This window comes from Neomonachus schauinslandi, chromosome 4 (genome assembly GCF_002201575.2).
Source record: "Neomonachus schauinslandi chromosome 4, ASM220157v2, whole genome shotgun sequence".
Taxonomy (NCBI): Eukaryota; Metazoa; Chordata; class Mammalia; order Carnivora; family Phocidae; genus Neomonachus; species Neomonachus schauinslandi.
In genome coordinates, this window is record NC_058406.1 from 26,349,030 (window position 1) to 26,362,096 (window position 13,067).

The 13,067-nt window shown below is 39.9% G+C and overlaps 1 protein-coding gene across 1 annotated transcript in view; it reads right to left on the reverse strand.

Annotated features, from left to right (window-relative positions):
- Window positions 1–11,755, reverse strand: part of ZMYM6 (zinc finger MYM-type containing 6) — a 43,183-nt gene extending 31,428 nt beyond the window's left edge. Inside the window, exons 1-3 of the mRNA XM_044913958.1 lie at window positions 11,663–11,755; window positions 1,249–1,333; window positions 373–622 (exon numbers count right to left, since the gene is read on the reverse strand). Of these exons, the coding sequence (XP_044769893.1) occupies window positions 373–622; window positions 1,249–1,333; window positions 11,663–11,755 (428 nt within the window). The remainder of the gene's footprint in view (window positions 1–372; window positions 623–1,248; window positions 1,334–11,662) is intronic.
- Window positions 11,756–13,067: the final 1,312 nt, after the last annotated feature.

Consider the following 13,067-nt stretch of genomic DNA (forward strand, 5'->3'; position numbering starts at 1 on the left):
TTCTATACTTCAATAACTTTCAAGATAAATAGTTGTGAATGGTTGCTATCTACAATTACAGAATAAATGAGTGGTCCTACAATTTCCACAACTGGTTTATTTCTTTTCACGGTAAAATTTAAGCTTAAAGAGACAGAAAGCTGGTTTAGATGACACTTATAAAACCAAGTCTCTTATCTAATGTTACAAAACTTGAAAATTTGCAAATTTCTCAATCAGCTAAATATTTCCATAGAAACATGTTAAAGAGATTTAAAGTAGCAATCGCATCTTTGGTTCTTTTGGGTTTTTTTTAACAATAGCATATGTGAGCTAAACTATATACACACTAAAAAAGAAAAGTAAAAAGGGATGTAATTAAAAATTTTATACTTTGAACAGTTTGTGCAGGTTTTCTTGGGAAGAGGTGGCACGCAGACAGGTGAAGAATATCCAGTGATGCACCGCGTGGAGCAGAAAAGCTGAGTAGATCCTGTCTTATGATACGCAGTTTGGCCTTTATAAAGCATTTTTTTACAACCAGAACAAAAAACCTGAATAGCTATGGCTGGAACCGAAGGAAGCAATATGTTTGGGCCAGATGATGCAAGAGAAAACTGAAAGCCTGGGGTCAACTGTTGGGCTATAAATACAAAATAAGGGAGGGGGGGAAACAGTTTCAGTATCAACACAAACAAATATACATTCTCCATTTTTTAGGACAAATTCTCAGTCTTGAAATCCAATATTAATGAGGCAATAAATACTCTAAAACAGGGGTTTTCAAACTTTTTTAACCATAACCCAAAGTAAGAACTATATTTCACATTATAACTCAGAAGACATATATTTTTGTATGTGTGTAAAATTTAATAATTGAAACAGTAGTTTCATGAAATCATGTTTCTTTACATGCATCACACTTTAATATAATCTTAATTCTATTCCCACTTTTTATTTCTTCATACATATATATATATATTTTATTTTTATTTTTATTAAGATTTTGTTTAAGTAATCTCTACACCCAACATGGGGCTCAAACTCACAACCCTGAGGATCAGGGTCACACACTCCACCAACTGAGCAGCCAAGCGCCCCTCTATTCCACTTTTTAAAATGCTAGTCAAGACCAGCTACCCAGTTCAAAAAGTACTGCTTTATCTTAAGGGGAAAAAAAACTTACATGAGGAGGCACTTTCCCTCAATTCTACTAGCCAGAATATAACAATATTAATCATAATTAACTTATACAGTTCTATTTCTTACCAAGAGGACTGTCACCGACTGAAAACACAGCACTGATTTTCAGTTCACTTTCTTGAGTTTTTGGCTTTGGGGCATGTCCGTACTCCTTCAAGAAAAAAAAGAGAGAGAAATGAACAGTGTTAGTATCTAAATAAACTAGAAATTCAAGCAAAAAATAATACTGTCATATCTCTTCTATATTCTAATCATAATCACCTTCACAAATACCTCAAAAGTCAAAATTTCTAAATTGTCAGACTAGATTTAATCTTTACAAAAAGGACCTTTTTCAGTTGTAACTACTTTTCAAATGTAATCTCATACATAGGAGCCATACATAGCTATTTCAATGTTGAGCACTACCCTTTTTTTAGGCTGTGTTTATAAGGAAACAAAAAATAAAATTAAATCTGAATGATTTAGAGATTGGATCCAATTAGTAATTTTAGCCAACAGACTTACAAACTGTCATATCTGTTAATGGCAGAAAAGACACAAGAGTTTCAATGCAATCTGTTCATTATACATAGAATCATCACAGCCTAAATCAGATTTATCCTAATTATACATTCTTTAAAATGCTTTAAGATAAAATATAATCATAAAACAAAATTTTAAAAATACATATATGTATTTTGAAAAAGACTGTTCTTTATTCTGAGATCACAACCATCCTACTTTTTTTTTTTTTTGGTGTTAAAATACATATTTCAGGGGCGCCTGGGTGGCTCAGTCATTAAGCGTCTGCCTTCGGCTCAGGTCATGATCCCAGGGTCCTGGGATCGAGCCCCACATCGGGCTCCCTGCTCAGCGGGAGGCCTGCTTCTACCTTTCCCACTCCCCCTGCTTGTGTTCCCTCTCTCACTATATCTCTCTCTATCAAATAAATAAATAAAATTTTTAAAAAAATTTTTTTAAATACATATTTCAAAATAAAAAGTTAAAAAAGTAGTCTTCTTTTCTGAAACACTGGTGATAATAAACACTAGTTGTATTTTTAATACCCCTATACTTAGCAAAATAAATGATAGGTCAGCTCCCAAAGTTACTTTTGAAATTGCTTTGGACTATTACATGCCACAAAGACTAGGTACCACTGCATTAATTTACCACTTCCCATAGTGTACATTACGGCACCAAATGAGCTGCTGCCAATCAGGCAGGAACAATGATATCTTCTTTATAGACGAGGAAAGTGAAGCTTAGAGATAGATGGTTCAGCAGTTTGTCCAAGGTCACAGAGACATTAAGTGCACAGATGGGAATCAAACCCAGGTCTCTCTGTTCCAAAACCTGTGCTATCTCCCTCACAGATGTATAAATACAATATTAAAAAAATTACTATAGGGGCGCCTGGGTGGCGCAGTCAGTTAAGCACCGACTGTTGGTTTCAGCTCAGGTCCTGATCTCAGGGTCATGATATCAAGCCCCGCATTGGGTTGCACTCAGTAGGAAGTCTGCTTAGGACTCTCTCCCTTTCCCCCCGCCCCTCTTCTCACTCCCCACCTCCCACATGCACTGTCTCTCTCTCTCATTAATAAACAAATCTTTTTTAAAAATTACTATAATGGGGATGTCTGGGTGGCTCAGGCAGTTAAGCATCTGCCTTCAGCTCAGGTCATGATCCCAGGGTCCTGGGATAGAGTCCCACATTGGGCTCCTTGCTTAGCCGGGAACCTGCTTCTCCCTCTGTCTGCTGCTCCCCCTGCTTGTGCTCTCTCTCTCTCTCTCTGACAAATAAAATCTTTAAAAAAATAAGATAAAGTAAGATAAGATAATAAAAAATTACTACAATGAATTTAAACCCTGGCCCCCACTGAAAAAGAAGTTCCCCTGCTATAGTCTCCCATTTCCTTTCACTCATAGCACCTGTCACAATACATCATTTCCTACTTATTTGGGTGATAATTTGTTATGTCTAACACCCTTCTTCTTTCCCCCATACGCACAAGACTGAAAGGACCATGCCCATTAAGGACAGGGACCATATCTGTTTTCCCATCTCAGCACAGTCAACATAACCTAACAGAGAAGGTTATGGGTTCTGACAGCAGGCAGAAACATGTGATCTTGGCTCAAACAAGTTATTTAATCTCTTCTAGTTCCAATTTCCTTATCTATAAAATATATTATCTAATCCTTAGGGCCATTATGGGGGGATAAATGATTTAATACAAATGCAGTTTGTAGCATGATACCTTACAGATAAACCAAAAGTTAAGCATGACTTACACACAAAAATTCTAGCTTTTATTATTTTCATAATCATGGCATTAAATAAATATTCATTGAATGAATCCAAGTGGATGGTCTTAAACATTATACTTGAATAACAATGTTTATTTATTGGAACTTGCAAAGAGGAAGTTAAAAGTATCTATACCCTCCTTCAATTTACCAAAAAGAATCAATATAAAGCTACTTTGCCTTATCATCAACTCAATCTCTGATATTTTTCTAATATGCCTGTTAAATGTCCCTTTTGATTCACAAACTGTTCCAAACCTTCACCACTAATAAATCAACCCTACAAATTTCCTGCTCCCTGATGTTTCAATTGTACCAAGAAAAAAAAGAAACAACTAAGAACTCCCTCAACACCCTGATTCCCTCCCTCTACCATGCCTACAAATTGATCAACAAACTCTCCTCCTATCTTACAGGAAAAAGCAATCTTTTTTTTTTTTTTAAAGATTTTATTTATTTATTTGACAGAGAGAGACACAGCGAGAGAGGGAACACAAGCAGGGGGAGGGGGAGAGGGAGAAGCAGGCCTCCTGCGGAGCAGGGAGCCCGATGCGCAGCTCGATGCGGGGCTCGATGTGGGGCTCGATGCGGGGCTCGATGCGGGGCTCGATCCCAGGACCCTGAAATCACGACCTGAGCCGAAGGCAGACGCTTAACGACTGAGCCACCCAGGCGCCCCGAAAAAGCAATCTTCTTAACCATGACTAAAAACAGTGCTTGCGTTTGGGATCCCTCTCCCTCCCCCTTCTTTCAGCACTCCATGCCACCGACATGTATCTTCAGCCTCTCACCACCTCCATGTTGGTTTTTTCCTCTCAACTTATGAGGAACCTATTTCCTAAGGAACTACTACCCTCTTCTCTCTCCTTCCAACCAGCCAGAGAAAAAGCACCTCATTATTTCTCTCCTTCCTTACTGATTCCCTCCTGAACCCAATGCTGTCAGGCTACTGCTTCAACTGAAACTGTTTTTTTTTTTAATTTATTATTTATTTAGTATTTATTATTTATTTATTTATTTATTTATTTATTTATAATCTCTACCTCCAACATGGGGCTCAAGCTCACGACCCTAAAATCAAGAGTCGCATGCTCTTCCAACTGAGCCAGCCAGACACCCCCAACTGAAACTGTTTTAAGATTAACCAATCACCTTGCAGCTGCTTAACCCAATAAACATTTTTTTTTTAGGTTTTATCTTACATGGCTTCTGAGATACATCTGATATGGCCAATGATTCCACTTCATTGTCTTCTGGTTCTGTTACTTCAATTATTACTATGTCTTAGTATTTTTCATTGATCTTATATTCAGCCCTAAAGTCAATGGTTCCCAAATTCAGTGGTATCAGAAGCCCCTATATGTCTTGTTAAGACAGAGATTGTTGAGCGCCTGGGTGGCTCAAGTTAAGCGTCTGCCTTCAGCTCAGGTCATGATCCCAGGGTCCTGGGATGGAGTCCCACATCGGGCTCCTTGCTCACCAGGGAGTCTGCTTCTCCCTCTACCCCTCCCCCCTGCTGTGACCTCTCTCTTTCTCTCTCTCAACACTCTCTCTCAAATAAATAAATTAAATCTTTAAAAAAAAAAAAAAGACATAGATTGTTGGGTCTCAACCCCAGCATTTCTAACTCAGTAGGTCTGGAACAGGGTCCAAGACTATAAATTTCTAACAAGTTTCCAGGTAATGCTGAGGCGGCTGATTGAGGGGACTACTTTGAAGCCCTAAATTAATCTACTTCCCAGCTTTCTATCCTGAGCTCTTCTCTCCTCTACTTTTGTTCCCTGAATGAACTCATCCACATTCATAATTTCAACTATCACCTACATAGGACTACCAGATTTAGCAAATAAAAATATAAAAGCCTGGTTAAATATGAATTTCAGATAAACAACAAATACTTTTTTAGTATAAGTATGTCCCAAGTATTGCATATAACATACTTATATTAAAAAATAATCACTGTTAGGGGCGCCTGGGTGGCTTAGTCGTTAAGCGTCTGCCTTCAGCTCAGGTCGTGATCCCAGGGTCCTGGGATCGAGCCCCGCATCGGGCTCCCTGCTCCGCGGGAAGCCTGCTTCTCCCTTTCCCACTCCCCCTGCTTGTGTTCTGCTCTCGCTCTCTCTCTCTCTGTCAAATAAATAAATAAAATCTTAAAAATAAATAAATAATCAATCACTGCTGGGGTGCCTGGGTGGTGCAGTCGGTTAAGCCTCTGACTCTCAGTTTCTGCTCAGGTCGTGATCTTAGGGTTGTGAGATCAAGCCCTGTGTTGGGCTCTTCACTCAGTGCGGAGTCCGCTTGGGACTCTCTCTCCCTCTGCTCCTCCCCCAAGCTCCCATTGTTTCTCTTTCTCTCTCAAATAAATAAATCTTAAAAAAAAAATCACTGTTGGGGCGCCTGGGTGGCTCAGTCCTTAAGCGTCTGCCAGGGTCCTGGGATTGAGCCCCGAGTCAGGCTCTCTGCTTGGCAGGGAGCCTGCCTCTCTCTCTCCCACTCCCCCTGCTTGTGTTCCCTCTCTTGCTGTCTCTCTCTCTCTCTGTCAAATAAATAAATAAAATCTTTAAAAAAAAAAATCACTGTTAACTTAATAGTCAAATTTACCTGGACAACAATAGCCAAACTGTGGAAAGAGCCAAGATGTCCATCGACAGATGAATGGATAAAGAAGATGTGGTATATATATACAATGGAATATTATGCAGCCATCAAAAGGAATGAGATCTTGCCATTTGCAACGATGTGGATGGAACTGGAGGGTATTATGTTGAGCCAAATAAGTCAAACAGAGAAAGACATGTATCATATGACCTCACTGATATGAGGAATTCTTAATCTCAGGAAACAAACTGAGGGTTGCTGGAGTGGGGGGTGGGGTGGGAGGGATGGGGTGACTGGGTGATAGACACTGGGGAGGGTATGTGCTCTGGTAAGCGCTGTGAATTGTGCAAGACTGTTGAATCTCAGATCTGTACCTCTGAAACAAATAATGCAATATATGTTAAGAAAAAAAAAAAAAGAAGAGAAGAAGGTAGCAGGAGGGGAAGAATGAAGGGGGGGAATCGGAGGGGTAGACGAACCATGAGAGACGATGGACTCTGAAAAACAAACAGGGTTCTAGAGGGGAGGGGGGTAGGAGGATGGGTTAGCCTGGTGGTGGGTATTGAGGAGGGCACATTCTGCATGGAGCACTGGGTGTTATGCACAAACAATGAATCATGGAACACTTCATCTAAAACTAATGATGTAATGTAGGGGGATTAACATAAGAATAAAAAAAAAAAAGAAAACATAAGGCAAAGAAAGTATTAGGGAGTCACACTAGACAATTTGTTTTTCCTTATAACTACTTGTCTAGAGCTTCAGAGCACAAACACTAATAAAAGTCAGTCATCATTATGATGTCATTCTCATAATTTCCTTAGAAATAAACTAGCAAGTACAAAAAATATTTATAATGTACGACATCATCTATGTGCCTTTCCATTGCTTAAACTTTGGGTTATATTTAGGGAGGTTTCCTGTTCGTTATAAAGAACACCTTCTGGGTGAAATAAAATACATTAATAAGAAAAAAAAAAATTTACCTGGACATTCTATATTTTATCTGACAACACTACACCTACAGGTAGATAACTTTCAAATCTTTAAATACCATATCCATATATGCAAATGCCTCCCAATTGAATGTCCCACTAGCCCCTTAAACACAACAGATCCCAAACTGCACTTATTTCCCCCCAAATCCTGTTCCTTGCCCCTCAGTAAATAGTATCAAAAACCCAACTTACTGAGGACAGAAACTTCTAAGTATTCTGGAACTCCTCCTTGATCCACGTACCTCATATGCTATCTTTAAGTTTGATCAGCACTACCCAAGTATTTTAAATCTATCCTCTTTTTTTCTCTTCCTTGTTGTTGAAATACTCAACCACTAAACATACCACACTCTTTCACCTCTCCATGACTTGGCCCATACTATCTTCTCTGCCTGAAAACATTAACTCTCACAATTCAAGTGCTGCCTGCCCCATGAAGCCTTCCTTTCCTCTTCAGGCAGACTTAAAGGCTCCTTCCCCTATGCTCCCAAATGCACCTTACACAATTTGCTGTTACAATAATTACATAATACTGTGACTTTGTATCCATACAAAGGTGGCACAAAGCAACAGAAAGAATACAAGTTTGAAGCCAGTTCCTATTCCAGCTCTGTTGCTGCCTTTAAATTTGGTAAATTACCAACCTCTCCTTTCCTCAGCTCCCTCATTTACTTGTTTTTTTCGGTTCCCTCATTTGTAAAATGGGATAAAGATACATCCCTCATATGGTTGTAGAATTTAAATGAGAATACACAAGACATGCTTGGCATAGCTTCTGGTGAGGTACACTCTATAAATAATTACCTCTTATTCCCATATCTCCCCCTTAACAGTATCAATTCCCTTGAGAGCAGAGGTCGTGTTTCATCTTTGTAGCTCTTCTGAAAAAATAACTAACACAACTTAGCCTGCAGTATCCTGGTTAAGGTTTTGGGATCTTGAACCAGACTGCTTGGGTTCAAATCCTCACTCAACCACGTACTAGTTGTGTGACCTTTATCGAGTTACTATCTGTGTCTCAGCACCTTCATGGGTAAAGCAGGAAGAGTAACAGGGTCATGTGCATCAAATGGATTAATATATGTAAACTACTTACAACAATGTTGAGCAAGTGCTATGAAATTTATGGTAAGCAGGAATAAAAACTCACTGAACGAATGACAGCTCAACTGTAACTTGAATATCCAGAACAGACTCTTAGTAGAGTTTTCTCCACTTTTCAAAAGTTCACGTAATGCCACTTCACTTTCACAAAAGACATTAGTACCTGTTTTCACTAACCAAAAGAAATCTGAAGATTTCTGCTTTTATGAGAAAAGGCAAAAACCGAAAACAGCCTTCAGCTTTGTTTTGCAGCAAGCAGTTACAGAGGCAGCGTGCATCCGAGAAGCAAGAAGCGAGAGCAGCACCACCAAGCTCCTTTCCCAGGAAGCACACTCAGCACCTCAGCATCAACCATCTCAGCTGCTATAGCTCTGAACTATGTGAGCATCAGTGCTTTATCTTGATTTTGTGCAGCTGTAAGATATGTCCTAAGGTATCACGAAAGCCTAATCTAGAAACGCTCAAAAATTTTCCACATAAATTAGTGGTAATCACTTCTTCATTTTACACCATTTCAGCCTACAAAAGTTCTCATAGGAACACTGCTTTTGGATGGTGGGGGGCGGGCAGGGGAAGGCTGTATCAGAAAATATGAAACACTTTTTATTTCTTGCCTACCATTTTCCAATATTCAAATGCAACATGGAAAACACCATACACTATTTGTTTAATAGGCTTTTCTATCATAGCCCACACTCTCAATTATGACAAAGATTACAGCCTATTCACCTTGAGTAGCATTAATATAAAACAAAGAGAACTGAGTCAGTCCCTATCTACTTATATTTAAAATGTAAGCTGTTGGGATGCCTGGGTGGCTCAGTCGGTTAAGCGATTGCCTTCGGCTCAGGTCATGATCCCAGGGTCCTGGGATGGAGTCCTGCATTGAGCCCCCTGCTCAGCGGGGAGCCTGCTTCTCCCTCTGTCTGCCGCTCCCCCTGCTTGTGCTCTCTCTCTCTCTGACAAATAAATAAATAAATAAAATCTTTAAAAAAATAAAATGTAAGCTACTAAGGGGATTTTCATTATCACAATTTTGATATTCAGAAAGAACAATCAACTCATAGCACAATATTTGTTAAGTTTATATACAGACAAGGCATAATGAAAGAAAACCTGGATCTAGAATTTTTAAAAACTGGTTTTGTATCCCAACTTTGCCATGGGACCTTGGTGAAGTCCCTTGTTCCTTCAGGTCCAGTTTCCTCATCTGTGAAACAGAGATTCTTTATTTCAATTACTGAGCATGTAATCTTGTGCCAGTCATTGCACTAAGAACTGAGGATTCCAGACTCTGTATGAAAACAAAATTCATTGACCTGTAGATGCCATAGGAAAGGTGAAAGCAATATACAATAGAAAAAAAGGGAATGATTCATCCTACCCGAGTGACCGACTGTTACACCATGTCTTAAAGAGGAGAAAAATTTTTGCCAAGTTGCCTAGTTTAGAATACCACAGGCAGAAAAAATGGCATGTGCAAAGGCGAGAAAACAAAACTCAACAGAATATGACTTCAAGTAAATTGCAGATAGTTTGCAGGTAAATAGATTAGAAAAGGTGGGAAGGATGACCAATGATACTGAAGACAGAAACAAGGGCCAAAACATGGATAGTTTGGATGTTACACTAAAAAGTTCATGCTTTATCACACATGAGGAGACCGGGTCTTTAAAGGGAGAGATATCATCAGATCTGTAAGCTACAATAGCATTTTTACACAGTGTTTTGCTGGAGACTGTGACTGAAGGAAAGAGGATGAGTAGGAAATTGTTATAAAAGTTCACCCCCCACCCCACATCCTGTAGCCACTACCTCAGATGCCTTCTCAGCACAGCACTCTAGGAAGACACGGAGTTGATGAATGAGACAAAACCTATTTGGCACCCCTGTCCCGGAATAATACTAATACTGCCTTTGAGATGATATGAGAAATAAAATATTACCATTATTATTTATTATTTTGTTATTATATTATTTGTATTTTTAGTATTATTAGTTTGCTTATACAGTGACTAGAGAGTATCAAGCAAAAGAACTGTGCAAGAAAAAAAAATCATTCTTTGCCAAAACAACTAACCATGTCTCTATACTGATCTCCACAGATTTCCAATCTGGGTCCCTAAGGGTACCTAGATGATCTTTCTGAACATGTTTATCTTACTCTCCCACTTAAAATCCTGCAATCTCTTCCCATTGCTCTCTTCCCACTGTGTCTTCCCATAGAGACCAAAATTCGTAACATGGTCCCAAAGTCCTGCATAATCTGGCCTCAAACTACCTACAGAGCCTCATCCTAGAAGCAGGATAACAGGCTTTGAAGTCTGACTACCTACATTTGAATCTAGTCTGCCATTTATGAGCTGTGATCCCTGGGTGATCCCTGGTAAACTGCTTGACTTCTTTGTACTTTGGTTTCCTCATCTGCAAAATGGGGATAATAATATGGTTAGAATGGTGCCTGGCACAATCTAAGGACATATAAATATCAGTAAGTTAATATTTATAATGTCACAAGTTATTATGATATAATATATACTACATGTTGATATATAAATACTATTAGTGTTGTTACGATCAACATTACCATCATCACCATTTTCATACGTTTTCTGTTCCAGGCCCACTGGTCTTGCAGTTCTTCAAAAGGAACACCCATCTTTCCAACTCAGGGCTTTCCTATATGCTGATCCCTCTGTCTGGAACACTCTCTGTGTCTTTGCCCAGTCAATTCCTTCTTCATAATTCAGCTTAAACATCCTTCCCTCGGGGAAGCCTTCCTTACCCAGGCTCTGCTCCCAACCAAAACTAGGTCAGGGCGCCTGGGTGGCTCAGTTGGTTAAGCGACTGCTTTCGGCTCAGGTCATGATCCTGGAGTCCCTGGATCGAGTCCCGCATCGGGCTCTCTGCTTGGCAGGGAGCCTGCTTCTTCTCCCTCTGACCCTCCCCCCTCTCATGTGCTCTCTCTCTCTCATTCTCTCTGTCTCAAATAAATAAATAAAATCTTTAAAAAAAAAAAAAAACTAGGTCAGATTCCCCACTTTAGGCTTTTCTTGCAGAGCACTTGTCATAGTCTGTAATTATATATATTATTTGATCAATTACTTGTGTAATGTCTATCTTCCCTACTAACCTATAAGCCCAATGAGTGGAGGGACTAAACTGACTCCTTGATCCCCTATAGAACAGAACACAAATACTTACAGAATAAAAGGAAACTACTGTCAGATACAAGAAAATTAAAAAAAAAAAAAAAGTACCAAGTATAGAAAAATGGTAATACATATTACTTTCTTTTTACAAAAAGAAATATACAGTTACCAAGACCTTTTCTCATTTAAAGAGGAGAAAAACTGATTTACTCATATAATGGGGAAAAAATTGGGGTCGTTTTAACATACAAGCCAGAAACTGCCTAACTAAAAATCTGAATTCACCAGATAGAAAAGAATAAAAAAAAATTTTTTTTAATAAAATGAAATGCTTACTTGAGCATTGTCAGGTTCTTCTTTAATTTTGTCCAGAAGCCCCTGCTGTGGTGCCATTGCTTTGCCACATTCACCATCCAAAGGTTCTTTCATTCTAATTTTTTATGTAAAGGAATTCCCCAGTCTAAAACTAACAGATTTCTTCTTGGTAAAGGATAGCTGGACTCCTAAAATACAACATAAAGGATTGGTACTCAGGTTTATTCTTTTTATTTTCTCCTTCATGTTTATCTATCTTAAAAGCTTTGTATTGAGCACAACGCTTCAGAGTTGAGCCTTTGAAAATCAACTCTTCCGGGGCCATGACTAACTCTATACTCCCCTCTTCCTGCCTTCTGTTCCTTTAATAGTTATCTTCACATAAGAAAAGTCTTCCGGGGGCACCCAGGTGGATCAGTCAGTTAAGCACCCAACTCTTGAATTTGCTCATGATCTCAGGGTCCTGGGATAGAGCCCCACCAGGACTCCCAAGGGCTCAGGGCTGGGTGTGGAGACCTGCTCAAGAGTCTCTCTACCTACCTCTCTTCCCCTCCCTCTGTAAAAAAAAAAAAAATAGATAAAATAAAATAAGAAAAGTCTTCTGGAAAAAGCTCCCACCTCCCTAATAACTTTAAAGACAAACACTCTGGTCTCTCAAATGGTGAAACTTACAGGGGGTACCAGACCAGCTGGGCAAGATGTGGGAAGAAGTTACCTAGCACTTAGGGGGAAGGGCTCAGAAATACGGTTTCTGACTCCGGGAGAATTAGTACTTGGAGGCCCACCTCAACTTTTATTTCTCAAAGTGGGGTACACCGAGCTCCCCACCCCCACCTCTAATTCAGCCTTTACTGGAGGCCTCCATAAGGGCCCCATTTCTTGGCCTAAGGATAGATCAGAGCTCCAGATGCCACCACCAGTGAACAAGTACGCCCTTGTTTAAAGTGGACGACCTGAACTTTCTAGGGTCTCCCTGGGGGCCATGCCCACGAATAAGCCCCTCTTGAGCTCTGCTTCTCAATCGCTTCCCTGTAAACAAGAAACTCTATTAGCCATCCAACAGATTTCCCTTCCCCTAAGAGTAAGCGTACTAAACCTGAAGCAAAAAGGAAGCTCCCCAAAGTTGTCCTTATCCGAATAGTCAAGCCAGGCAGGGAAATGGGCAACTGGTGGAAAAGCCTGTGGGGAAGAAGAGATGAGAACTTCTGACCACTTGCCACAGTTACAACAATCTACGGGTGCTCATCCCTCCTTCGAGTATGGTATCGCTGCGAAAGTCTCGTCCCCACCAATAATCTCCGCGCCCGTCACCGAGTACAAACACGGCAACGTTGCATCTGATGGGGAGAACGCTAGTCGCAAATCCCTGTCACTGCGTCCCTGCGGCGAAATGCGCACGGCGTCAGCCGCGCAGCCCTCCCGGCGC